The 26455-nt window shown below is 50.0% G+C and overlaps 11 protein-coding genes across 11 annotated transcripts; 5 read left to right on the forward strand and 6 right to left on the reverse strand.

Annotated features, from left to right (window-relative positions):
• Positions 1-153: 153 nt before the first annotated feature.
• Positions 154-2136, reverse strand: LCP9604111_8489 (CAP-Gly domain containing linker protein BIK1; the record flags this gene model as incomplete). The annotated part of the gene is made up of 1 exon (XM_039076637.1): positions 154-2136. The coding sequence occupies one exon, from the start codon at positions 2134-2136 to the stop codon at positions 154-156; it is 1983 nt and encodes a 660-aa protein (XP_038925548.1).
• A 528-nt stretch (positions 2137-2664) lies between these two features.
• LCP9604111_8490 (putative serine/threonine protein kinase ENV7) lies at positions 2665-4055 on the forward strand (the record flags this gene model as incomplete). Its single annotated transcript, XM_039076639.1, has 3 exons — positions 2665-2784; positions 2840-3455; positions 3514-4055. The coding sequence occupies 3 exons, from the start codon at positions 2665-2667 to the stop codon at positions 4053-4055; spliced, it is 1278 nt and encodes a 425-aa protein (XP_038925549.1).
• Positions 4056-4394: 339 nt separating this feature from the next.
• On the forward strand, positions 4395-5645 carry LCP9604111_8491 (putative oxidoreductase, short-chain dehydrogenase/reductase family; the record flags this gene model as incomplete). The annotated part of the gene is made up of 6 exons (XM_039076640.1): positions 4395-4473; positions 4527-4978; positions 5046-5169; positions 5224-5295; positions 5359-5457; positions 5515-5645. 6 exons carry the CDS (start codon positions 4395-4397, stop codon positions 5643-5645), a joined length of 957 nt encoding a protein of 318 aa, XP_038925550.1.
• Positions 5646-6122: 477 nt separating this feature from the next.
• LCP9604111_8492 (putative MFS transporter) lies at positions 6123-8149 on the forward strand (the record flags this gene model as incomplete). The annotated part of the gene is made up of 9 exons (XM_039076641.1): positions 6123-6316; positions 6365-6572; positions 6630-6646; positions 6695-6797; positions 6845-7290; positions 7344-7430; positions 7483-7536; positions 7587-7916; positions 7966-8149. The coding sequence occupies 9 exons, from the start codon at positions 6123-6125 to the stop codon at positions 8147-8149; spliced, it is 1623 nt and encodes a 540-aa protein (XP_038925551.1).
• A 51-nt stretch (positions 8150-8200) lies between these two features.
• On the reverse strand, positions 8201-9256 carry LCP9604111_8493 (glycoside hydrolase family 43 protein; the record flags this gene model as incomplete). The annotated part of the gene is made up of 1 exon (XM_039076642.1): positions 8201-9256. The coding sequence occupies one exon, from the start codon at positions 9254-9256 to the stop codon at positions 8201-8203; it is 1056 nt and encodes a 351-aa protein (XP_038925552.1).
• Positions 9257-9568: 312 nt separating this feature from the next.
• On the reverse strand, positions 9569-10243 carry LCP9604111_8494 (uncharacterized protein; the record flags this gene model as incomplete). Its single annotated transcript, XM_039076643.1, has 1 exon — positions 9569-10243. The coding sequence occupies one exon, from the start codon at positions 10241-10243 to the stop codon at positions 9569-9571; it is 675 nt and encodes a 224-aa protein (XP_038925553.1).
• A 367-nt stretch (positions 10244-10610) lies between these two features.
• On the reverse strand, positions 10611-12838 carry LCP9604111_8495 (oligopeptidase family protein; the record flags this gene model as incomplete). Its single annotated transcript, XM_039076644.1, has 2 exons — positions 10611-12735; positions 12822-12838. 2 exons carry the CDS (start codon positions 12836-12838, stop codon positions 10611-10613), a joined length of 2142 nt encoding a protein of 713 aa, XP_038925554.1.
• A 382-nt stretch (positions 12839-13220) lies between these two features.
• On the reverse strand, positions 13221-19883 carry LCP9604111_8496 (ATP-dependent RNA helicase BRR2; the record flags this gene model as incomplete). The annotated part of the gene is made up of 2 exons (XM_039076645.1): positions 13221-13746; positions 13798-19883. The coding sequence occupies 2 exons, from the start codon at positions 19881-19883 to the stop codon at positions 13221-13223; spliced, it is 6612 nt and encodes a 2203-aa protein (XP_038925555.1).
• A 426-nt stretch (positions 19884-20309) lies between these two features.
• On the forward strand, positions 20310-23330 carry LCP9604111_8497 (mismatch repair ATPase MSH1; the record flags this gene model as incomplete). Its single annotated transcript, XM_039076646.1, has 4 exons — positions 20310-20340; positions 20394-20554; positions 20612-21542; positions 21601-23330. The coding sequence occupies 4 exons, from the start codon at positions 20310-20312 to the stop codon at positions 23328-23330; spliced, it is 2853 nt and encodes a 950-aa protein (XP_038925556.1).
• A 232-nt stretch (positions 23331-23562) lies between these two features.
• LCP9604111_8498 (ureidoglycolate hydrolase) lies at positions 23563-24351 on the reverse strand (the record flags this gene model as incomplete). Its single annotated transcript, XM_039076647.1, has 1 exon — positions 23563-24351. The coding sequence occupies one exon, from the start codon at positions 24349-24351 to the stop codon at positions 23563-23565; it is 789 nt and encodes a 262-aa protein (XP_038925557.1).
• Positions 24352-25326: 975 nt separating this feature from the next.
• On the forward strand, positions 25327-25613 carry LCP9604111_8499 (uncharacterized protein; the record flags this gene model as incomplete). The annotated part of the gene is made up of 2 exons (XM_039076648.1): positions 25327-25457; positions 25523-25613. 2 exons carry the CDS (start codon positions 25327-25329, stop codon positions 25611-25613), a joined length of 222 nt encoding a protein of 73 aa, XP_038925558.1.
• Between the last annotated feature and the right edge of the window lie 842 nt (positions 25614-26455).

Raw genomic sequence — 26455 nt, forward strand, 5'->3', positions numbered from 1 at the left:
CTCCCGAAAAAGCAAACACCATTTATTAACCGGGTAACCGACCCAACAATCATGTACTAGAAAAAACACCCCATAGATGCATGCAACAGAGCTGTGACAGAGAGCTGTGATCTTATGGGATACACTGAATCCATGTCTCTAATATCCAGAACATTATTCATCAAACGGGCAATCGATGCTTTCATGCCCATCTTGCTCACAGAGAGCACACCACTTGGACTCATCGACGACTCCGGATGACTTACCAGCAACGGCAGCCATGGATGAACTCAGCCCGCCGATACCTTTTAGTCCTTCCATGACCACATCCCGTCCTGTCTTTAGTGCGGGGGGAGTATTGGTACGGATGGACGAGGCTTTGGTCTGGAGGGGTTCCGTCTTCTCAATTGGGTGTTCCTCGGCAAGTTCATCGGCAGCCTCATGTTTGGGATTCTTCTCTTCGGTGTTGTTCTGGCCAGAGCCGAACATGCTAGTGCAGTTCAGGATGTCGTGGCCACCTGTTTCGCAGATCTCGCACCACATGGTATCCTCGTCGGAAGAACGCTCGGATTCATGCATGGTCTCCAGTCGCGATTGAGAAGAGTTTGACATACTACGGTGATGATGGAGGTCCGAAGGAGCATCCTGCCAGTCGGTCGGGACCACTGTACGGTCAGAGAGACGATTGCTGTTGGGATCATCTAAAGGATTGGGGACATTGCCCGCAGAGTGCGATGGCCTGTGTTGCTTTGGCGAAAGAGTGACAGTAGAACTGCGGCGACGACCACCAGACTGCAGGTGCATTTCTTGAAGTTCACGCTCGAGCTCTTGGATGCGATTGTTTTTGCGATTTGTAGTTTCTTCCACCTCCTGCAGTCGAATCTCCAGCTGAGTAACGTGCTCTGGATCATGGTCATGATCTGCCGAGTTGTTCTGTCCTTCGCCGCTGGGATTTCCTCGACTCAGAGAATGAATAATGGCCTTGAGCCCTCGGATCTCATCATCCTTCTGGTCCAACTCACTACTGCTTCGGGGTCCGTCTGCGGCGGCATGTGCATCTTTCAATGCAGCGGCGGAGTGATCACGCTCCTTTTTCAGCTCCAGCTTGGTGCGTTCAACTTCACCGCGGAGGAACTCGACTTCGGCCCTAGCCTCGGCCTCTCCACGCCGGGCGTCCTCGAGGCCTTCCTCTAACTCCGAGACTAGCTCTTCCAGCTGCTTGAGCTGCTGCGCAACAACCTCAACATCTTCGCCGCGGTCCTGCAGTTCCTTGTTCTGCTGTATAAGCTCGTCGAGACGCTGCTCGTAGACGCGTTCTGTTTCAGAGGCTGCAATCTCCAATGTGTCGAGGGTGCTTCTGAAGTCTGCGCGGTGAACGTCGAATTCGGCCGTTAATTGGATAATCCGCTCGTTACGTTCACGTAATTGTGTGCGGAATGAATGACCTTCCGATCCCTCCATCTCCTCCAAGGTCTTCTGGAACTCGCCCAAAGTTCCGGACTGCTCGTCGAGCTGCTTATCTCGGTCTAGCAGCTGCTTCTCTAGACTCTTGATCTGATCCTTCAAGTCTTGAATCTCCGACGAGGGCGGTCGACGGAAGTCCGACGGCCGTCCATACGACGAAGCATCATCATCCACACTAAGTCGCGACGATGGTCTATCAGACAGCCGAGATGGAGCCTTGACGGGACTACGCATGCCACCGTTCAGCCCCGCTCTCGATGCAGTCGACGGTGTACGCAAGCCGGCCAGGCTTAGTTTCGGAGGAGGCGGCACGCGCGGAGATTCGGGTCGAGGGAGAGAGGGTCGTCGGACTCGAGGGCGGGGAGTAGCAAGAGCTGCACCGACAGATTTGCTGAAGTTGACCGGCCCCCCACGTGCAGGAGTAATCGGTGTAGAGATATTTGAGGATCGCCTTGTGACATACTTGTTGTTGTTCATGGGCACGAATATACCAGAACCCGGAATCGAGGTTGTGAAGTACTTCCGGCCCTCAACATCGCCGCTGTTTTTGCCTCTTTGCGCATGCTCGGCGCTCAGTTCGACACCTGCGAATCGTCCGGCCTTCCCCGCTACCGATCCCAAGTATTTGATCGTCCCATGCATGCCACCGGGGACATTCACCACGTCACCGACCTGTACATCATCGTGCGCCATTGCGGAGAAATATGGGGTGATATGAATATGAGGAGAATAGGGTGGGATGCGGCTTTTAAATAATAGCCCCGGGCGAATATCGATAGCCCCTGGAAGGGTTTAGAAGTCAGGGTGCAGAGGGAGTGTTTAGGAGAATGCAAGGATATTTGACGGCCCAACTTCCACCATGACGATTGGGAAGGGGAAAAAAGGAAATAAGTGGAAAACGACAGGCCCGATTAGTCCCGATTTAATTAGTTAGAATAAGAGAAATGAAGGTGATCGAGAAATCCAACGAACGCAACGACAAGAGAAAGGGGGAAGACAACAAATAAACGGGACTCCACTCCACGTAATGCCAACTGACATCCTCAACTTCCACCATCTCCTCCTCGGCATATACAAACCTTGCCTCTGAGTCTCTGCATCTCCAAGACATCTTTCCGACGATCTTGTCCGTTCCGTACGAACTCCTGCGCAACTACCACCTACCGTGCCGGACGTCACCGGGGCCCGACATCTCCACCTCCTGCCCTCGCATCATACACCATGGCGCAATATTTCTTCGACCTTCTATACAACTTCACGGATTGCATGTGTTGCTTTCCCAGCTCTCCACAGCTAAAGATCAACAACCGAAGTTTCAAGCTCCTACGTTTGTTGGGCGAGGTATGGATACCCGATAACGATAGCTGCAAGCTGGTCTGAACTGACAACGCAACAGGGTGGATTTTCCTACGTCTACCTAGTCCAAGATAAAGCGAGCTCTGAATTATTCGCGCTGAAGAAGATCCGCTGTCCCTTCGGTCAAGAGTCCGTATCGCAAGCGCTGAAAGAAGTCGAAGCCTACAACCTCTTCAACTCCCAATCCAACATCATCCACTCGATCGACCACTGCGTGTCCACAGAATCCGGCTCGAAATTCAGATCCGATGGCGGAGATCCAGGCTCGAAAACGGTCTATATCTTACTCCCATACTACCAGCGCGGTAATCTCCAGGATGCTATTAATGCCAATCTGGTCAACCATACCAAGTTCCCCGAGAAGCGGCTGATGGTCCTGATACTCGGTGTTGCCGATGCGCTGCGCTCGATGCATCAGTATCGGGTGAAGAACGGCGCGGCGTCTACGCGAAAGGTGAAGGCTGTTCGGAGAGAAGGCGAGGAGGCAGACGACGAACGGACCATGCAGATGAAACCCAAACGGAGGGCTAGCCATCGCGTTCCTGAGAATGAGGATGAGGAGAATGAGCCTCTAATGGATGATGAGGTCACCCGGAGTCAGGAAGGTGTCGAGGATGGGGACCTGCGCCCCTATGCGCACAGAGATGTCAAGCCTGGTGAGTGGCCGCACATGCGGAAATTCCGAATCGACTCGACGAGCTAACTGTATTACAGGAAACATCATGATCGACGACAACGGCCAATCTCCCATCCTGATGGATCTAGGCTCTTTGGCACCCAGCCCCATCGCCATTACGTCGCGCTCACTCGCCTTGGCAGTGCAGGATACCGCAGCAGAACACAGCACGATGCCATATCGTGCACCGGAACTCTTCGATGTGAAGACAGGGTCGATTATTGATACTAAGGTTGATATCTGGTCGCTGGGCTGCACACTCTACGCCTGTCTTGTGGGCAAGAGTCCCTTCGAGGCGCGCAGCGAAGAGACCGGTGGCAGTCTGAGCATGTGCGTTCTTGGTGGTGACTGGCGGTTCCCCGATGAGAAGTCTGGCGCTTCTAAGGGTAAAGCTAAGTCCGGCGAAAGTGAGGATGCGTCTAAGAATGAGGTCCCTGCGATCAGCGCACCCGTCAAGGATATTGTTCGCAGGTGTCTCACTGTTGAACCCTCGGAACGGCCCGACATTGACGAGCTTATCGAGCTCATGAAGAGTGTCATTGATCAGATGCCTGAAGATGATGCGGGCCCATCTCACTGAGATCTACTTGGATCTTGCTTGTTTTCTGTTTTATCTGCGTTCTTCTTTTTGACCGGCAGGCTCCGTGTGGGCGGTTTCTTTGACTGTACATTATGAATGCGAATTGATTTTTGTGATATCAGGGCTGTTCACTGTCTACTTTTTGCTGTTCGAATTACCAGTGTGTCTATAAGTTGCAACCCATAATTCTACTCGATGTTTATCGCCATATTTTTTGCTTCAGTCGTGACTCTACCATACTCCGAGATGGCTTCATGATGACGACATGCCGAGTTTGTCCACGATTCACACCAAGCAGAGATCTCTCAACCCAATCCAAACCAAACAGAATCGAGCACAATGAGCAGTACCTTCGATGACCATACACAGGGGACGGACGTGTTGAATCTGTTCCCAGACCGGGTGAAGCACAAAACATGTACCGCCACAGCCCCAACCCACGCGGTATAAAAACTAATCTCCACCGCATAGTTTTAATATCCGGCCTCAGACGAGGTGATCTCGCCGCAATGACCGCAGACGTCCTCGCGCACGGCGGCGCAGGGACCATCATATACACAGGCCGCTCAAAGCACGAACTCCAGCCTGTGATCGACCATATCAATCGGAAATACAAAACAGTCAAAATGGTCTTTGTAACTGCAGACTCCGGCAGCCTGACTTCGTTCCGCGAGGCAGCGCACACTATCAAGAAGCTGGGCGTGTCGATTGATGGCTTCGTTGGGTTCCCCGAGGTCATGGCTGTACCGTGGTCGCTCACGGAGGACGGATTCGAGTCGCATTTCCAAAGGAATTACCTGTGTTATTTCCTGCTGCTGAATCTGCTGCGTGATGTTATGGGGCCCAGGTCGAGGGCTGTTCTGGTTACGTCTAGTTTGCGGAATGAGGCGCCTGCGCCTACGTGGGATGATTTGGGGTTCGAGGTGAGTGTGATTCTTTTGTTTGGATTATATGTATACTTGCTGGTGTAGAAGATGCTGATTTGGATAGAATGGAGAAAATTACCATTGTCTCGATGGGTATTCGCAGTCGATGCTCGCGATCATCTTGTTTATCAAGTCTTTTGCAAAGAAGCATAGTGGATCTATCGCTGCCTTTTCTGCAAATCCAGGAAGTGAGTTATTAATGTCGTGAATGTGTTTTTGATTCTCATTCTCATTCGATCTAGATACCAAAACCAATGTCCAAACATATGTTGGATGGGAGGAGGTCAAATCCTGGCTGCAGCGGAAGAAAGAAGGTACGTCCAGATAACTAACAGATAGCGAAGACCATTTCATTTGACAGGATTTCCTTTATCCAGCCGGCGAAGACCTACCGGTTCTTTTGCAACAAGCGCCGAAGTCCCTTTGTCAGGGTAGTGGCGCTGTCTTGCGCGGGTTGCTCGATCCGGAGCTTGAAGGTAAGATAACCATCCGACGACAATGTGTCTGTACTGATTGGTGGGTATGAGTATCAGCCCAATCTGGAGCCTTTCTCGATCATTGCCAGACCCCAAAACTACCCCATCTCGACTTCCCAGCAGGCGAAGAGAGTGCAGAGGCGTTATGGAAACGAAGTCAAAAATTAGTTGAACCGTTTCTTTCCTGAAAGGGGAGAGAGACTTAGGCCGAAATAGGAAGGTAATCTATGCTATCAAAGTATCAAAGGAGTATAGGATTCCGAGATTACTCTGATATCGGACTCGACGATGTTCTTTGTATTCGGATATCTGCAGTGAAAGTGATGGCTAAAGAGACTATATGCCAGTCTATGCCAGTCTATAAATCCATACAAGCCCATAGAATCCCTAGAAATCCAAGATATAAAAACAGAAAATATAAGAATCCTTGCCAAGACCTTCTTTGCGGGGAAAAGTTCTTATCTTTTCTCCTCGCCTCCTCTTCATCTTCTAGGAATCTCAACATGTCGATCTTCGATCATATCTGTGTTATCTTTATCCCTTCGATTCGGCTGCCTTGATTTAAACTGGCTCTCCTCCGGTAAATAATATCTCATACTTGAGCGGGCTTTTTTTTCTCTTGAATTTACCCCATTCATATATATAGGAAGGAATTGTACTTCACCATGGCGCCAGTCATCGACAGCACAGTCATCCCTGGCACCGTGACTCTGGTAGACGTGGATCATGTCGTGGAGACCCGGCACTTGGACCACGGAGACCGTGACATTGTATTGATCCCGACCCCGTCAAATGACCCAGATGATCCCCTCAATTGGAGTCCGAGACGGAAGATTCTGTCGACTGCTTGCGTGAGCATGTAAGTGCAGGCTATGACCTGAGCCGAGGATCAATGTTGACTTTCTAGCTATACGATGTTCTCAGGAATTGCCTGCTCGGTCGTTTACTCGGTAATTACGCCGCTGCACGAACAAACAGGATTACCCATTAGTACTCTGAACGAGGGAAGCGGGTATATGTTTTTGTTGGCTGGCTGGGGTCTGCTGTTCTGGCAGCCTTTCGCTATGCAATATGGCAAGCGGCCGACATACATGTTGTCGTTGATCGGAATTTTGGTATGTCATTCTTAATTATTTTGGATATCACTTGAACAGTATAGCTAACAACCCTAGGGTATGACGATGTGGGGGTAAGAGCACCATAATGCCCGTGATGAGACAAGACTAACACCAATCAGACCATACGCAAGCACCAAGGGCCAATGGCTCGCAAGAAACATCGTCTTGGGTTTCTTCACAGCACCCGTAGAAGCGCTTCCTCAGATCTCCGTCACGGACGTGGTAAGTAAAACCCCATGAGGAAATGACTCACGCTTACACAATATCAGTACTTCACCCACGAGCGAGGAACATACATGGGTCTTTATGCATTCTTCCTAGCAGGAAGTAACTACCTAGCACCGGTCATCTGCGGCTTTATCGCTCAGTACCAGGGCTGGCGGTGGGTATTCTACTACCCAAGTATCTTCGTCGGCGGTGCCCTTATCTTCCTCTTCTTTTTCTGCGAGGAAACAAACTATGTTCGAGCACAGCCCGACGAGCCTAGCACTATCGCGGAAACCCCAAAACTCAGCTCGGAAGACCACGAAAAAGAGAAATCTGTGGATGTTGACATGGAAGCTGCCACTAGGGCTAGTATAAGTTCGGGCTACACCAAGAAGTCATATGTGAAGAAATTGGCGCTCTGGGGACCGAGTCAGGAGCAAAATACTTTTTTCCGGCGACTCTGGCAGTGTCTTTACTACCTGTCCTGGCCGGTAATCTTCTATGCCGGGTATGGATACAACGTTTTTGATTTTATATACGTTTTGACTAACATGCACACAGCTTCTCTTACGGATCCTATCTGGTTTACTTCAACATCATGAATGGAACAGCCTCTATCATTCTTGGTGGAGAGCCATATAACTTCGGGTTGGTCTTATTATTACCCGAACAATGAACGGAGCAAGCTAACAAATCCCAGATCTTCCATGGTCGGTCTGAGCTATCTAGCACCCATCACCGGTGTGGTCCTGGGGTAAGATCTTCGCCTTGGTCCGATACTTCAACGCAAGCTGACAGTAATAGATCTTTTTTCACTGGCCGATTTAGCGACTGGCTTACTGTGGAACTCGCCCGCCGGAACAATGGCGTCATGGAGGCAGAGCACCGTCTCTGGCCCTTCCTAGCTTGTGTGGTGCTTGTGCCTGCTTCCCTTATTCTATGGGGGGTTGGTGCTGCCCATGAGGTCCATTGGTTTGGACTAATTGCTGGAATGTGCATGCTGGCCTTCACGAATACATGTGGCATCACGCTCAGCGTTAATTACTTTATTGACAGCTACCGAGAGTTGAGCGGCATTGCCATGGCTAGTGTGATTCTGATTCGGAATACCATGGGCTTTGCAATTGGTTATGGGTAAGTTTTACTCTTCCAATTCTAGCAGACAAACACTAACTTCGTTTAGTATCACGCCTTGGATTGAGAACATGGGTTACCAGAACTGTTTCATCTCCGCTGCTTTCATTGGCATGGCATGCGCCTCAGTCTTCCTCTTCATGATTAAATTCGGAAAGACCTTCCGTGAACGTTCCCGCGAGAAGTACTGGAAGCTGGTTCAAGAGAACTGGGAGAAGGGCATGGGCAATTAGAATAGATGCACCGTTATAATACACGTATACAGCTCAATAGACCAACATTTATTACACAGGAGTCTGTTCCTCAGCAAGATGAATAGCCCCTTCATCATCATAAACAATCTCCCTCACCTTAACCGACCTCAAATGATCGATCCCCTCAGAAAGCTCACAGTCATGATAAAACAAGTACCATTTCCCCTGGAACTCAACAATCGAATGATGCGTCGTCCATCCAAGCACGGGATCCAGAATGCGTCCCTGATACGTAAAAGGCCCCCAAGGCGAGTCTCCCGTGGCATAAGCTAAGAAATGTGTATCACCAGTCGAGTAGGAGAAGTAATACGTCCCTTGATACCGATGCACCCAAGCGGCCTCAAAGAATCTCCTCTCATGATCATCTGCCAGCAAGGGCTCCCCGGTCTCCGGCGCAAGGATAACAACCTCCTTCATCGACGACACAAGCGAAAGCATATCATCCCTCAACAGCGCAACACGCGGACAAAGCGCCCTAACACCCTCGCCAGTAGGTTCCTGAGGTCCAGACCTACTCTCATCGAAAACAAGTCTCTTCTTCCGTCCAGCACCCTCCCCATCAACACATTCCCCCTCCCCCCCATCCTCATCCTTCCCCTCAACCCAACATTGCAACTGTCCTCCCCAAATCCCGCCAACATAGAGATACGCCTCGCCGCCCGCTTCTTCATCAACGAAGACAGCAGGATCAATGCTGTATGTACCCTGGATATAATTATCCTGCGGGATGAACGGTCCTTCCGGGGATTGAGAGACAGCTACGCCAATACGGAATATTCCTTTGTGGTCTCGGGCCGGAAAGAATAGGTAGAACTTGTTATTCTTCGTTGCGGCATCCGGGGCCCAGAGTTGCTTTGAGACCCAAGGAATGTCTTTGTCTCGGAGGACAACGCCGTGATCGGTTACGGGGCTGGTGATTGTGTCCATGGAGAGGACGTGGTAGTCGGCCATGTCGTATTGGTCGCCATTGTCGTTGAAGGTGATTGTTGTTTTGCGGTCGTGGCTGGGGTAGATGTAGAGTTTGTTGTTGAAGACGTGGGCGGAGGGGTCGGCTGTGTAGATGTGGGAGACGAGAGGTTTGGGCATGGTAGTGGTGGTGGTGATGGTGAGGTTATATAGGGCTAAATGTATAGATGGAAGAGCTGGGTATTTAGGGGATTGAAGGCTATTAATATTTCATTCTCTACTATCCTACCATGTTACTATGCTAAATTATCCCCTCATTATCCCACTATCATCCCCTTATTAGCCTATAGCTTGTCTCTATACTCTATACCTCTTTTAACCGACGGCTAAATAACCACGGCGCAAAGTCCGTCTCAGAAAGGAAACCCATGCATAGCCCGGATTCTTCATGTTCTACATTCTGTCTATATTCCATTTCATCAGAAATCAAACTCACTTCAAGTTCCACCGATGCCCCTCCTCAGCATACGCTCTTTGCAACGCCTGCTGCCACTCCCACTCCATCTGGCGTAGCACCTCATCTTCACCTCCATTCATATCTTCCCCATTATCACTACCACTCCCATGTTCATCATGATCCTCCATTTCCGCATCCTCCTCACACCCCATCAACCCAAAAAATCGCCCTAACCTCCGCACCCTCGTAGGGAGATCAATGGTCTTCTCCTCCGCCGTGCCAATCCACGGGGTAATATGAACAGGATAATTATATGTGGCAGGGACAGGCGGGTAGACCTGATGGAAATGACGGGCGAGGTTATCGACCTGCTCCGAGGTCAGAAGGTTGTAGGCTAGCATGTTTGGTGGGAAGTCCGGGTGTTGGAGGCCTGTTTCGCAGTTGACGAGGGGCCAGAGGTGGGAGGAGAGGTGGCGAAGGAGGGGTAGGAAATGAGGGTGGAAGTTAGGGCTTTCGCGAAAGGTGATGTTGGGATATTCAATTGGGAAGGGGGATTCGGTGAGGTCTAGAGGTGTTATGCTTGCGGAGGACATGCTCATTGGGCTTAGGGTATCTGCTATGGTTGTGGTTGATGTGCAGATTGAGAGGGTTCGGTCGGAGAGCCAGCTGATGCTGTGAGGGGAGTTGGGGGTTGTCGGGTCGTTTTCCATTTTGGTGTTGGTAGTTGTAACGGTGGTAGTGGCAGTGTTGAAAGACAAGATAAAATACACTATGCAAAGTATGAAGAATGTAAATTAAGGAAAATAAGGACACTTATATAGATGAAATGTATGCGATTGTCGAAAACTTCAAAGAACCAACGACAATGAGATGAGACGTCTCGAAACAGCCTCTTCTTTATAACACAAAGACATCGTGAGCTCTCCAATCAAGCCGAGTTTCACGCACAACCCCCTTCTCCGCTTTGTTTCCAAGAAAAGAACAATAACCATGTTCATAAATATCTGTCATATACGTTTCATATTCAAGTTGAGTCTCCCATTGGCCCAAACGGCCAAATCAAAGAGACCGTTGTCATCACAGCGACAAATTACCCACTGCGCGTGACAGATCGGGCTCCTCTGACACAGCTGGCAGACCCACGTACTTGTTAATCCAGTTCAAAACGGTCCGGTGCCACATGAGCGAGTTTTCAGGGTTCAGAACCCAATGATTCTCATCAGGGAATGTCAGGAACGCACTATCAATGCCGCGCATCTGGAGCACATTAAACGCAGCCAAGCCCTCGGCGATAGTCAGACGGTAATCCAACTCGTTGTGAATGATCAGATGAGGCGTGTCCCAGTTTTCCGTGAGCCGCGACGGATCCCACTTCGCCCAGTTCTCGGGCACCTTCCAGATTGGCCCTTTCAGGTCGTGTAGAGGGAAGTATTGTTCTTCACTAGCCATCTGTGACGTCATGCTAAACACTCCGTCGTGAGTGACTAACGCCTTGAACTTGCGACCGAGCAGGTTTCCCTGCATCCAGTTCATCATGTAGCCGCCATACGAGGCACCCAGTGCAACCGCGCGTGTGACGTCGACGTACTCTAGGTGTTGCTCGATATAGTCGAATCCTTTGACTAGGTCCTCGTAGGGCCGACCGCCCCATTGTCCCTGGATTCCGTCGGTGAAGGGCTGGCCGTAGCCTGTACTGCCTGTTGGATTGGGGGTTATCACAACATAACCTTGTTCAGCGAAAACAGCGGGGTTCCAACGCGTGCTCCACTGATCGTTCCACGCGCCCTGGGGTCCACCGTGGATCAAATACGCAAGCGGGTATTTGTTCCCGGGTTTGAAGTCCGACGGCTTCACAACCCACGCATGGACAGGGTGGTCTTCGGCTCCCTTGAACCATATTTCATCGACCTGAGACGGAGACAAGCCGAATGCTCTGCCGCCCCGCCCGTTTGAGGATACCAGTTGAACATCATCTGGGCGGGCCGGGTCGATGATGGTCCACAGGCTGTTATCTACCAGGCTGCTGCTAGACACGAACAACTTGGGTGATTTAGCAGCTGCTGGAACGGCATCGTTCACGTATCCCGATCTGGTCAGTCTCTTTAAAGAGTCGGGCTTGATTGTGTGCGCATTCTCCAATGGCAGCTGGTAAAGAACTCCGCGACCGGCCTCCTCGACATGAATAAGCAGTGACTTGTCATCATGAGCGAACGATATAGCTGATGGACTGAGATCCCAGAGTCCTTCGCCGTCGTCCGACTGGAAAATTTCGATCATATCTCCATTCCACGGGTTGGGAACATACAAGATACGGTTCTTATCAGACTCATAGCCATCCTCGCGCATCGTCAGAACGGCAATAGAGCTACCGTCCGAGCTAAGGACAGGAGACGACATCGCTCCCTGAAGACCAGCAACCTTGCAGATTTTCGGTCCGGGGTCACTCATACTAGTCCACGAGAACATGGGAGAATAATAGCATGAGCAAGAGGTATGAGTCGCGGGGTTTAAGTTAGGATCTTTCGCAATAAAGACAATAGCCGACGGACTAATATCAAAGTCTGCAGTACCACCAAAAGGCGGAATCGGCGACTCGACGCCTGTCAGCCCCGAGACCGCGATCAAGTTTGTGAGGCCCGAGATGGAATATTTCCCAGAGCATCTACGGGCCGGTGACAGAGGAGCCTGTTCTAGCAAGCCATAGAAGATTGCGTTCTTCTGGGGCTCGACATACGAGTCCCAGTGCCTAACAAAGAGAGACGTGTACAGTTTTCCGGTTGTATGGGGCTTCTTCGCATCGTGGGGATTGTATAGCGATCCGTCTGTATTGGCCTTGCCTGTCACGGCGAAGCCGACTTTTCCTGGCTCCAGAACGACCACCTTCAAGTCCGATACCGGGCCTGGGACAGTGCCTGCGGTGTATGTTTCATTGGCCTGGCGGGCATCGCCGACAACAAAGCTTGTATTGCCGTTGCCTTTGGTCTTTAGCCAGACAAGTTTGTCGCTGTCGTCCACCCACTGTGGGTTACTGGCGCCGGGGTCGTTGGTGATAAGGGCAGAGCGGCCAGAGCTAATATCGATAACGCGGATTTCATTTGTCTTGGCATGAGACTCGAAGGAGTAGGATGTCTGCGTGTAGACTGCTAGTGTGCCGGCTGCATTGGGGGTGGCAGAGGACCGCCTGGGTGCTCCGAGCAGGACCCTGGAGTAATCAGTGTCAGCCCAATGCCCCCAAAGACGTTCAATGGATATTGATGTCAAACTGTCAAGTATCTCAAGACTACTTACTCGGGAGTGAACTTCATGTTCCGAATGGTCATATCAGATCGTATGGGAGATAAGATAGGAAGCTCGGGGGAGCTTCCAGGATCGGATTGAGCTTAAATCGAGGTATCAACAGGGTCTAAGTATAGATGAAAAACGAAAAACACAAGTTATGTATGCTATTGATGATACCAAGACAAACAGGGTATGAGAAGAGGAGAGTTGGAGAAGAGAAGATGAGGTTGGGGAGCAACGTGATCATGCGGGGGTTACGGTCTGGATCGGGTTAAGCGCCATGTACCTTGCAGGCATGGCATATACTGTGTTACATCGAGGAAGACCAAAGTAATATGGAACCGATTTTGTACTCTTAGACTTCGGAAATTTAACTATTATTACAAATTGTAAACCAGATCATGACATTTACTCTTCCTCTTCCTCGCTTTCATCTTCGTCCATTCCCTCCGCCGCATTGACACTGAACGTAGGAGCCTGATCCACACCAACATAGCTGTCGCTCATAAGATAGAGCGTCAACTCATGGTTTCCAGGTGTAGGGACTACATATTCCAGGCGCAGCTCGAGCTTGCGACCGATGGTGACTCGTTTGATAGCCAGCAGGCTCTTGGTCTTTTCATCGCCGACAACCAACCACCAGTTCTCCATCTTCTGGTTGGGGTAGAATGGTGCATGGACAGTAGCGTCGGGCTCCTCGTCTTCTTCGATGTCCCGCTCGATTTTGACCTTGAGGTATGCGGGTTCGCCCGAAGTGATACCCTCGGCATCCTCAACTTCGAAGTCAAGCTCGATGTTGGGATACTTCTCATTGGTGAAAGCCGCAGCTTGCGCCAATTGTTTGTTGTCAAGGCCGAGGCGCTTGACCAAAGTAGCGTAATCCTTGTTCTCTGATGGATCCATGGCCTCCATGAATTCGAAGATATCATTGATTCTGTACAAAGGGTCAGCAAATGTGTCTAGAGATATTTCGAACGATACATACTTGTACTCATTAGCCACCTTGATCACCTCATTAGAGAAGTGGGGAATCTGCTTCAGAGGGCTGTCACGATCCCACATGGCCTGAACCACCATCTGGGACAGTTCCATCGCGTTCATCGCGTTGAGATGACCCTCGGATGAGAGGACATCCACACAAGCGCTGAGCAGGTTGAGGACCTTGCGAACGATGTCTTCCTGGTCCTTGGCAAGATCAAGAGGGAGCTGCATGCGCGAGAAGTGGGCCTGGAGGAGGACGAAAGCCTTGAAATGAGGAGAGTCGAAGGAAACCTCTGACATCTTGACCGGTACACGATCATACACGCGACGGAGAATGTGATTCTCATGGCGACGCATCTGGATAGACTCAAACTCGGTCGCCGATGTCACAATCTCCAGGATACCCTTGAGCTTCGTTCGAGACGAGAGAGACAACAAGAATGTTTGCATTGTGATGAAAGAGATGTTGTAGTAAGCACAGATCATAGCAGCGTTCAAAGGCGAAACGCTGTCATCTTCTTCATCAACATCGATGATCTTTGCCTCTGACAACTCCTTCAATGTATTCTCCACCAGTTCCGAGAGGAATGTGCTGAGTCCCTCGTGGCTCACATCGCTAAGGCCGTAGAAACTGGGGTTTGCAAGGAGACGGCGATAGAAATAGGTGTATGTCATCCAATCAACCGCATCCTGGGTGGAGGAGATGGTCCTTGTGCTGACTTCAGTCACAAAGGCATCGTGGAGGTAAACCTGCAGGTGACTCTCGACAGGCAAGGCCTCATTCAAGAACTTCTTGTAGTAGTCGCGCTTCACTGCTGGCACCATAAGAACACCACGGCCAAGCTTGTCCTGACCGGGACGGGAGGCTTTGCCGAACATCTGTAGGATATCGCTGATGGGGTAGTCGATGTAGCGATGTTCACGACCATCGAAGAATTGGGTGTTCATAATGATGACCAAGTGAGCCGTGATATCCAGTTCCCAGCACACATCTCTCGAAGCTAACAGCACCTGAATCGCACCAATGTTAAACAGGTGTAAGACAATGCGCTTGTCAGTGGCATTGAGAGCTTCATGGTAGTAGCCAATACCGTGAGAAAGCGATGTGGCAAGAGTTTGCTCATGGACACGTTCAAGCAAAGGCGTAAGCTCACTGGCATCGGCGTTCAGGAAACGATCTTCATCGTTGTCGATAGCACACGCCGAGAGAAGATCCGCAGCGGTCGCACGGACCTGCTTGCGGCTTGGCACGAAGACCAGAGCAGGCTTATCGGGAGAGAGTTGCAAAATCGATTGGTAGGCCGGGCGAGCCATTGCAAGCATGGCGGATGGGAAGTGAGGGATGGTGAAAGATTGAAGGTGGAGCTCAAGAGGAACAGGACGGGCATGAGGGCTGAAGTTGTAGATGGTGTGCTTGTTGGCACCGATCCACTCTCCGATATCCCGAGCATTAGAGAGAGGCACGCTAAGACCAACAATGCGCATTTCATTTTCAGTCTGGAGAGCGATGTAGTGCATGCGAGACACGATCACTTCGTACACGTATCCAGCATAGCCACCGAGCAAGTGTAGCTCGTCGGGGATGAACAGTTGCACTGTCTGGATGTTCTTACGGCGCTGCCACTGGCGCGACAACACATCCCACTGAGTAGGAGTGGCGAGCACGAGATCAGCCTGTTCAAGAAGTTTCAAATCGGCTGTGGTTTCGCCCGTGAGCTTGACAATGGTTTTACCTCCATCCAGTCCACCAAGACGCTTCTGCCAGTCAGCTAGCCGGTGATCAACAAGCTCCTGGAAAGGCGCAATGTAAACTGCGCGGCCGCTATCCTGTCTTGACCAGTGACGAAGCAAGGCCAACTCAGCGCAAACAGTCTTTCCACTTCCTGTGGGAGCACCGATGAAGATATTGTCATTGGTGTCGAATACTGACTTGAAGACCTGAGACTGAATCTTGTTGAAATGCTGCCAGTTGGGGTACAGTGCTTCGTAGTCCTCACGCTTCAGTGCTTTGACGGGTGCGCGCTGCATGTCGAGTAGAGGCGTATGGGGAGGGAAACGCTCGGGAAGAACCAGCTTCTGGAAGGACACGGCAATCTTCGTCTCAGAATGCATCCATCGGTCAGACACAAGCGATATGAAGTAGTTAGGAGGCATCGGGTCAGTGACAGGAACAGTGAATTCGACGAGATGCTCATTCATCTCGGACTTGGCAAATTCAGCACGAAGCAAGAATCGATCATGGAACAAGATCTCCTCTCCGTCACAGTCCTCTACCAAAATCCAGAAATCTTGAGCGTTGCCATGTATTTCGTCATCCCAGACAAAATTGGGGGTAATGGTCAACTCTACCCGCAGCATGGATCGCGTGATGGGCTGCACTTGAGCTTGAACATCGAGTCGAGGGAACTTGGATACCAAGTCGCACACAACACGTCCAGCCTTGGGCATGCTCAGAAGCTCACCCATACGGGGAGGATCCAAATCGAAATAACTGCTCCAAGGCACATCAATGCGCTCCGCCTTCTGCAAGACGTCCCTTGGGCAGTGAGGGAATTGACGAAGGGGGGACATAGTTGGCCACATGCGCTTCTCGGCCATTTTGCACAGATCGAGCGCGGTCTTGGCCACTGAGGCCCAGCCTTTCTTCAGGCAAATCTCGAAAATCGCGCGGATGATACGTCCAGCAGATTGAGTGACATAGACCATGTCTGCCATCAGGGCCAGCCCCTCAAGCTTGAGCCTAGAGATATAAGCCTGCAAAAGAACATTGATTTTGGCATGAGGTTCATCAATCGTCTCCTTGACAGGGATGGGCACCCGGCCGAGCAGTTTTCCTAACTCAAGCTTCTCATCCTGACGGACCGGAATGTATTTAAACTCATCACTCAAGGCAAAGATTCGGAATAATTCAATGTTTGTAATAGAGGGCTGGAGGTGTTGGGAGTAGGTCAGCATTGAGTTGTGACCAATATAGTAGTGCGAAGAGATACGTCCAAGCTCAGTCGACTGCAGACGCCCAGTCTTCTTATCATACTTCACGAGACCGGCCTTCTCAAGTACCACAGCAGCGGAGTGAATAAGATCAACTCGCTTTTGCTCTAGTGCATCATCGTTCTGATAATCGGCGCCAACACTGTACAGGCCAGGTGATCGGAGCATCCGAACGTAAAGGTATGTGTAGCCTAGCCAATCCACACCTTCATCGCGGGTACGGACATTGCCAAGTACAATCTCAGCATTGAGATTGTCCGCCAGTTTGCTCATCAGCTGCGACTCAATTGGAAGCTGTTGGTTCAAGAGCGAGAGGTAGTATTGAAGTTCAGCTTGCGATGTGATGATGATACCCTCACCGAAGGTATCATATTGTGGTCGACCAGCTCGTCCCAACATCTGCAGAACGTCTTGCGGGCTCAACTCGACCCAGGCACCCTTCTCGGGGGAGTAGACCTGAGTTCCCTTGATGATGACGGTGTGGGCGGGAAGGTTGACACCCCAGGCTAGTGTTGCGGTACAAACGAGGACTTGGATGCTTCCATCGGCGAAAAGAGCTTGGACGGAATCACGATCGGCAAGACTCAGACCAGCATGGTGAATACCGAGACCGTACGGCATGAGATCCTTCAGGTTAGCATCGTCCACAGAGTCTGCTTCTTCGGAGAGAATGGCACGACTAGCAGCGTCACTGCGCAGAATCTGACCAATGGTTTCATTCTCAAGAGCCTTGTCTCTGATGTACTTGGCGGTCTTGGCAGTCTCCTTTCGAGAGTGGACGAAGATGAGCATTTGGTTTCGTTGTTGCCCGACCTGCTCCATAACCTTGGTATAACAGATGTCGTTCATCGTCTTCAACTGTTTGATGGCCTTCTTTTCGGTGACACCGATGAATTCCTGCTTGAGGGGGCAAGGACGGTAGCTGCCGTCGAAATGGAACGTGCCCTTGACAGGATCTGCGCGCAGGAAACTTCCCACATCACGGTAGTTGGGAAGCGTAGCACTGAGACCCACAATTCGTACAGGCTCTCCAGTCTGCTCGGTTTTGCGAATCGTTCGGCTAACGATGCTCTCGAGGACGGGGCCACGTTCATCGTGGAGAAGATGAATCTCGTCGATGACAATAAGGCGGACAAGGTTGGTGTAGCTAGTTTCAGTTGCCTTTCTGGTGATGACGTCGTACTTCTCGGGGGTGGTGACAATGATCTGGGTATCGGCGATTTGCTGCTTGGTGAGCTGACGATCACCTGTGAGCTCGGACACTCGGATACCATAAGGTTCCAAGCGCTTGCCAAGGTTGCCGACTTGTTCCTGAACCAAAGCCTTCAAGGGAGAGATGTATACAATTTTGAAGTCATCCAGCATGATCTCTCCTGTTTCAGGGTTGCGATTCTTCCCGATTTCTCGAAGGATCGCGAGCATAGCAACGTTGGTCTTTCCGGAACCCGTGGGAGCACAAACAAGCAGGTTTCCATCGTCAAGGAAAGCTGAGGGATAGCACCTTGTCTGCACACGGTTGAGTTCTTTTGAGGTTCCAAATCCAACACGGGCCCATTCCGGCAGCTCAGTGGTCGGGATATTCTTCTCTCCAGCCTCCTTCTTAGCCTTAGGTGGTGGCACATGGATCTCTTCGTACCCCTTGAATCCTCGCTTGGTTGAGCCCTGGGGAAGCTTGACATTGGCATTGGTCATAAGATGATTGCCTTGATGGAAGACCAAATTTTCCAAATTGATTGTTCTCTTGGGCTGGAGAATGCCAGCCTCGCCACCTTCGGCTGTTTTGTAATCGGTAGTTGGACCCGAAGGAACATCGACATCCATCAAGTCGAACTTCATCTTCTTACCTGGTGGTGCTCCAAGTTCGTCACCGGTTTCTTTGCCACGGATTTCATCGAGGATGGCACGTTGACCGGCTTCGACCATCTCAATCTCCACGAGATTGCGCGCAGAAGGATCCTCTGCGACTCTTCTCCAGCGAGTAACCCAGACGGCCTTGTCACGATTGGTAACTAGTTTGGCGACAAGATCGGGATGGTCATAGTCGAAGAGTTCCATGAGGTCGTTCTCAACATCGCGCAGGGGTTTCAATGTTCCATCCTCGTCCTTCCCACCGAGGATTTCAAGTGCTTCATCTGTTTTCTCATGTTGAATGTGAGCATCTGTGTATATCGCACCGATTTGACGTTGCAGCCAGTAAGCGTCAATTTCGCGAGCGGAGACGTTCAATCCGGTCTTTTCTGTGGCTTTATCACTTCGGCCGAGACCTCCATCGATGACCATTTCATCTCCGTCTTCGTCTTGGGCTGCTGCAGCATCGTCGATTGCGAGTCGTTCCTGTTCATCCTCCTCTTCTTCGTCACTGAGCTCGTCCTCGTCTCGAACCTCGTCTACGGTTCCCATGCGCTCATCGTCTTCATCTTCATCGAAAACGACGGCAACACCTTGGCGTTCATCAAGTTCGCCACCCTCTTCCTCGAGACCGCCTTCCACCTCTTCCTCTTCGTCTTGGGCATCGTAATCTGTAATTTTTTTGCCGAGGTTCACCAGCTCGTTGAACTCCTTGGGGTTCATTGAGGTACCCAGAAGATCATCAATCTCCTTCTTTTTATCAAAATCCTTCATATCTTCGTCCTTCAGTAGTTCCAAAACTGCATCGGCAGCACTTCGAACGACTTCATGCGGAACATCGCCCAGCTGGCTTCCAGTGATTGTGAGAATAAGGTCATACGTGGCTCGTGTGGCGGGTGTGCGGGGACGATATTTCAATCCTTCGACGAAGGCATCGGCGGCTGAAAGGATGCCCTGGCCTCGAAGTTGTGCTGGTTGGCCGCGGTGGCGCTTTTTCTGTTCGCGTAGAAGCACATCTTCACCCTCGCCGATTGCACCCCGCTCAAGACCTGTCGGGGCTGCCTTTTTAGATTTGGGCGCGTCTTCACGCGCGACTCGTCCACCCATCTCCCGAATCCCAATGCGACCCGCTAGAGACTCCGGGTCTCCAGTGGGTTCGTCATGGGTGCGAGTGATAAAACGACGATCCGCCTGGAGAACCAGGTTGGACATCGCCGAGTACTTATACTGTGAGATATCTTGGTCCGCCATCTTGTTGGTTGTATGGCTGAATCAAGGGAAAAAGGATGAAAGAAAGAGTGAGTTGCGACAAGAACCTGCCTGCGGAGGGTCAAGATTCAGGCCGCGCCAAGACACGAGATGTCGGCGATTGATCAATTTTAAATGGTCTCACAAACCTGGCTCATCCTCCTGCCGCAAGTAATATCACTTGTAAGGGAGAAATATCAGCCAAGGTTGTAGCTAGTAGATCTCAAGGAGAGTGCAGCTCGGGAAGATTTCGGTGGCGAAGGCGGAAGAGGGGAGCTTGAATGGTTCTGCCACTCGAAACGGTTCGGGGGCGCGTCGCAACAATGCGCGCCGGTCTCTCTCGTCGTTTAATGCCAGTTTATATGAGGCCTCTGGCGACTTTGATACGTTCATCTGATCGTTGTAACATTCACCGGACCATATGTCACCATGCACGTCGAACCTCCATACACCAACGCGTGTACACCGCCGCATCGAAAGTCCACAAACAAGGCGCAAAAACTAAAGCGACAGTAAAGTTGAAAGACCTTCCTCAAGGAGTTTTGAAACTCGAGGCATACGATGATCAGGTGGATGAGGCTCCTCGTTACCCGACTGTGGTGCAGGGGCACCGAAACAATATGCAAACGTTCAAGAATTGTGTTATCTTGACCCGGGTCGGGGGCTTCTATGAGGTACGATAATAGGCACCACATGGCTAGAGAGCTCCATGCTGAGAGTGTGTTCTGTAGCTCTATTTTGAACAAGCAGAGGAGCTGGCACCATTGCTCAATCTCAAGCTCGCGACCAAAAAGACCAACGGCGGGCCGGTTCCGATGGCTGGCTTTCCCTTTTTCCAGCTTGATCGTTTCCTCAAAACCCTCGTCGGAGATCTCAACAAGTATGTGGCTATTAGCGAAGAGTTTTCCATTAATGCAGAAGACAAGGCACGCACGAGCGGCCTCCTCTTTGATCGGAAAGTTGCTAGGATCATCACACCTGGCACGCTGATTGACGAGAAATTCATTGACCCTACCGAGCATAATTTTTTATTGGCCATATACTTGGATGTGCCGTCTTTGAAAATCCAATTGAAGCAGCACGCTGACAAGGATCTCCAATCATCGTATCAGCATATCCTAGCCTCTGTGCCCCAACAAGTAGGATTGTCATGGCTTGACCTCTCAACTGGTGATTTCTTTACTCAGCTCACAACGAGTCAAATGCTTCCGTCTGCGATTGCACGGATTGGAGCTCGTGAGATTTTGGTAGATCAGAATGTGCAAGATCTTATTGGACATGAATTGCAATTGCTCGTTGGACACGATCATCGCCTTGTCACCTTCTTCCAATACCCTGGAGAATTCAAACCGGTATCTGAATGGGGGACAATGTTAGAGTCTCCCGTTCCTGAAGAAACTCACGCCTCCTTCACACCAGAGGAAGTAGCAGCTGGGTACAGCCTGCTTGAGTACATTCGCGTGCAGTTGCAAGGATCGAATCTCAAGCTTCAGCCTCCAATTCGAAGACATTTGAATGAATCAATGGGCATTGATCGTAACAGTCTGAGTGGTCTCGAGATTTTAGAAACAGCCAGAGACGGTTTTGGGAAAGGAAGTCTCCTTCACGCTGTGCGAAGGACTTCTACAAAAAGTGGTGCACGGCTTCTACGAGACCGGCTAAGTATGCCCAACTAAGAGTCAAAAGCTTTTGTATAGCTTTGCTAATGCATTACATACAGCCTCCCCATCTACATCCTTACGAGTCATCAATGAGCGTTTGGACCTTGTCTCGGTCTTCATAGAAAATGTCGAGCTCCGTGACAGCGTCATCCAACTTTTGAAACGCAGCCATGATTCTCAACGCCTAGTTCAGAAATTCGCATTTGGGAAAGGGGACCCGGATGACTTGATTTGTCTTTCCCGCGCCATTGAGGCTTCTAAGGAAGTCAGACAAGTTCTTCTAGATCACAATAGACTTTCGGTCTCATCCAATACTTCAGATCTGAATCACAGTCTTACTATCATGATTTCACGGCTTTTTCTCGATGGTCCCATTGCGCTGGCGGATCAAATTCTTGCAGCCATTGACGAAGAAGGCTTGTTACAAAAACAACGCATCGAGGATAGTACTGCCGCAGAGGCAGCCAATCTGGCACAAAAGGTCACTATGGATGAAGCCACCTCCAGCGAGCTCGAAGCGCTGCCGAAAAAGGTCAGAGCAAAGAAGGGCGAGCGAACAGTTATGGCTGATACGGACTCCGGTCCTATCGATACCTGGATTATGAGACGTGACGCTAGTAAGACTTTGAATACACTCCACGGGGACTTGGAACGATTGGGCGATGAAAAGACTTCATTGACTCAACGTCTCCGTGATTCAGTTGATTCGTCAGCCCTGAGCCTTAAATGGACCCCAGGGTTGGGCCACATTTGCCACGTTAAAGGGCCAAAGATATCCCAGAAATCCCTAGAAGACTTGGGGGTCACTCGAAATGTCTCATCGACCAAATCTACCCGGTCATTCTATTTACCAGCATGGACAGAGCTAGGAGTAAAAATGGACCACGTCAAGGTCCGGATCCGTCAAGAGGAGCAAACGATCTTTGAACGTCTGCGCCGCGAGGTGATCCTGAACCTTGTCAAAATCCGCCGAAACGCAGCAGTCATGGATGAGCTGGACGTGGCGTGTTCATTTGCAACTCTCGCCCAGGAACAACAAATGGTACGGCCGATTCTCAATGACGGTACCTGTCACAATATTGTCGGTGGACGACATCCCACGGTCAAACTGGGGTTGGAGGAACAAGGGCGATCGTTCGTGAGCAATGATTGCTTCTTGGGTGATTCTGAGCGGATCTGGCTCATTACTGGCCCCAATATGGCAGGTAAAAGTACCTTCTTGCGACAAAACGCCCTAATCACAATCCTCGCCCAAATCGGATCTTTTGTACCCGCAGCTTATGCCGAGATCGGTATCGTGGATCAGATCTTCAGCCGAATTGGTGCAGCGGATGACCTCTTCCGTGACCAGTCGACGTTCATGGTGGAGATGTTGGAAACTGCTACTATTCTTAAACAAGCCACGCCCAAGTCATTTGTGATTATGGATGAGGTGGGCCGAGGCACAACGCCCGAAGACGGTACAGCTGTTAGCTTTGCATGCCTACATCATTTACACTATCATAACCAGTCTCGGGTGCTTTTTGCTACTCATTTCCATGCCCTTGCGGATATGACGGAGGACTTTGCCAAATTGGCGAGATACTGCACGGATGTGAAAACTACGGCTTCGGGTGCCTTCTCTTTCGTCCACCGACTGCGGAAAGGCGTCAATCGCCAGTCTCATGCTCTGAAGGTTGCCCAACTGGCTGGTTTGCCTAAAGAGACCCTCGAGCTTGCTATGCGGGTCCGCCAGGAAATGAAGGATGAAATTCCACCATCTCGAGTTGCTGATGGGGATGAACCCTAGCATCAGCGTGCTGGAGGCGAAATGTTGTGGCTAATGTGTATCACTTGAAGGTACTATGTAAGATATTTATGTACAATTTTCGGCTTCTCCTGTTAAAGATCCCACTAAGTCAGAAAGCAAGGTTGGCAAATGCCTCACTCGCATCTTTTTTTTTCAATCCAACTGTCGGAGTCTTCGCTTTCACCCTAGGAACCCAAATTTTGCGATTGTTTCGTAGACGTTCATTCACACATCAAAGCTTAGGTGACCACAACCTCGGACCCTTCTCAATCCGACCGTGTTGACCCTCGCGACCAAGATCAACAACAAGACCCTCCTTAAACGCAACCTCCTGGCAATCCTCACCCCCAACCCCATTAACAAACTGCACAACAACGAAATCAATCCTCCTATGACCCAAAACTACCATAGGGGCATGCCACGTGCCAACACCATAAGTCACAGCCTGACCACCACGCGCCACAAACGCCTTAATATTATTCAGATCCGGCGGGTCACGAATGGTGACCGTCTCGCCGGCCTCATTCTCCGCGGTAGCAGTCCTCCACTTTAGAGTGGGGGCAACCACTATCAAAAACAACGGTTCTTCCTCATCATCCCCGACCTTGGAATGGGCGGATAAATCGACCGGGATGAAAGTTTGATTAGTAAACGGGTGGCGCTCAAGGATCCGCACGTCAAAGACCTCCCGGTCTGGCATCTGGGGGCCGCCGCTGACAGTGCGCAAAACGCGCGGGAAGCAGCAAAACATGGTCATGCGTGCCTCGGAGGGCTGCCCGCTTGGACATAAATTGGTGTATCGGTCGATGAGCGGGGAGATGGGACTGTATTTGAGAGCGGAGTTTTGGTTCGCCAGTACCGGGGTTGGGTTATGTGGCGGTAGGCATGATGATTCAGGGGCGATATTTAGTTCTCTCGGTAATGGGGAGACCACTGCTGTACCGAACGGTGCGAAATTCTCCTCTGTCAGAGGCTCCGGAGTGAGTGTGACTGTCGGGTTGGATGTGAGGACCGACACCATAGTGAGATTTTAGGTGTAGGTGTGTGTGGATATGTGTGTTGGTCAATCGCTTCGTGTTCGCCACTTGCTAGCGTGCAGGTCTACAGCTTCATGAGAGAGAAAAAGAAAGGAAATTGGATTGGATGTGGTTTATGAAGCTAATGTCGGCGGCGTCCTCCGGTGATAAGATAAGCGGCCGAGACCGTTTTTTGGATATATTTTGGATTCATTTTCATACAACTTGGAGAATACTACTCGGAGAACTATATAAAAAGGCTGTTTGTAACCATTCTATTTTGATTCTTTTGCTTTTTATGTTAGTTCAAGTCGCAAGCTCTTCATGGTGTATTGCCACTTAGCTCGAGCCCGTTCAAGCGTGATAAAATACACCAATTTCTTTTGCAAAATTAAACAAAGTCTCTACACATAAAAGGAGCTAATTCAAAAGACATCGTGGCATTGAAGTCTGTGCAGAGGACCCTTGGGATTTTACGACAATTTTCTCGTACCCAGATAGGCATACATAGGTAATACACAGTACATGGGAGTCACCTTATGATATGCATGCATACATTAGATCTATCAATGTCGGTGTAAGAGCCCTATATGCATTTCGATGTACAATCATGTACTCTGCAACCCTGGAGTACTTGACCGGTTATTACAGGTAGATCTAAAAGACAACAGGATCTTTCGGGATATACGCGGAATGACGACGATAATAGCTATTGGCTTACTATAGGTCCGTTGCTCCGGGACTAATAGGCAATATAGAACTGCATGAGGCTCACACAGCGGTGACTCAATTCTCGTTGTCTTGCTCTTGGTCAATGCTATAGGAAATACTTAGATATAAAGCATTCCTCCTGAGAGCTCGGCTCATTCTATCCTCCTTCTGATATTCAAAGGAACCTACTCGTGCTTCGACTCTACTTAGGATAGAGTATTCTAAGCGGCAAAGAAATATTTCCAGTGCAATATATATCAAACGCAACAATGAATTCTTCCAATCAATCTTCTCCCCAGCAACCATCTACCCCCAATACAGGCAGTTCAACTGCTGCCGCTGGAAGCTCATCTACCCCTCCAACAAGCTCTACCTATACATATACAGAGAAACCATTGAGGTAAGACAAATATTTGCTATCTCGCCTATACTAAAGTGCTAATACGGACCCGACAACTCAAATAGTGACGCCGAAAATTTCCAACGAAACACAGACCACATGGGTGGTTGGATCAAGGACCTCGACCACCCGGATCAATTGACATTGTCTAACTGAGTAGGCAAACAATTCCACTCAGCTTTAACTCCACGAACATGTCAACAATACGGCTATTTGATAGGTCTGAGAATGATACGTGCAAGAGCTGGTTCGTGCCTGAAGGATTGTCGATGAATCCACTCATGCATTCAAATTCCGAACACGCCCGAAATTGACAATCTTATTCTTCTTATGACGCCTATTCGGAGAAATGGCGCACTATTGCATGTATATTTGGAGTGGGAGACCTCTGGGACTGATACGAACATATAACGTGGTTTTCTATTCTCTATCCTCTATTTTCTATTTTCTTTTATCTTTGTCTTTGTCCTTTCTTTGGACGACAAACATGTGATAGGACAAAAATTGAGGGGGAGAGTGACTAGGGTATGCAGCCACTAATCGTCTTGCATGGTATGCCAGCGAATTGGTAGATGGCAACATTTCCGAGATATTCGACGCCATGAGAACGGAGGTCAACACCGAATAAGGAATATGATGTTTTAGCCGAGCATGGACATTATGTGTTGTCTTTGATGTGTTTCCCCTCTTTTTTTCCTATCTCGGGCAATTAGCCTCCGTATTCGTTATTAAAATGTTAATATTATGCGTGGTGCTAGTGGTGCTAGTGATGCGGGTCACCAACTTATTTGATTTGGGGTGGAATCATTTAAACGTGCATATAAATGTAACATCAAGTTATATGCTTGATGCAGTCGTGCCCAAAGTAAGCTTGTGGGATTTTAGCGTCCTAATGGAGTCAGATACAGCAAGGATGGCATAGCCAAGCTGCTAGTTTGCCGCTCACTCTGCTAGGACTGGAAAAAGCCCCTAGCACGTATGAAGCTCTATCCCCGAGC

This window comes from Penicillium roqueforti (genome assembly GCF_015533775.1).
Source record: "Penicillium roqueforti strain LCP96 04111 chromosome Unknown scaffold_33, whole genome shotgun sequence".
Classification (NCBI taxonomy): domain Eukaryota; kingdom Fungi; phylum Ascomycota; class Eurotiomycetes; order Eurotiales; family Aspergillaceae; genus Penicillium; species Penicillium roqueforti.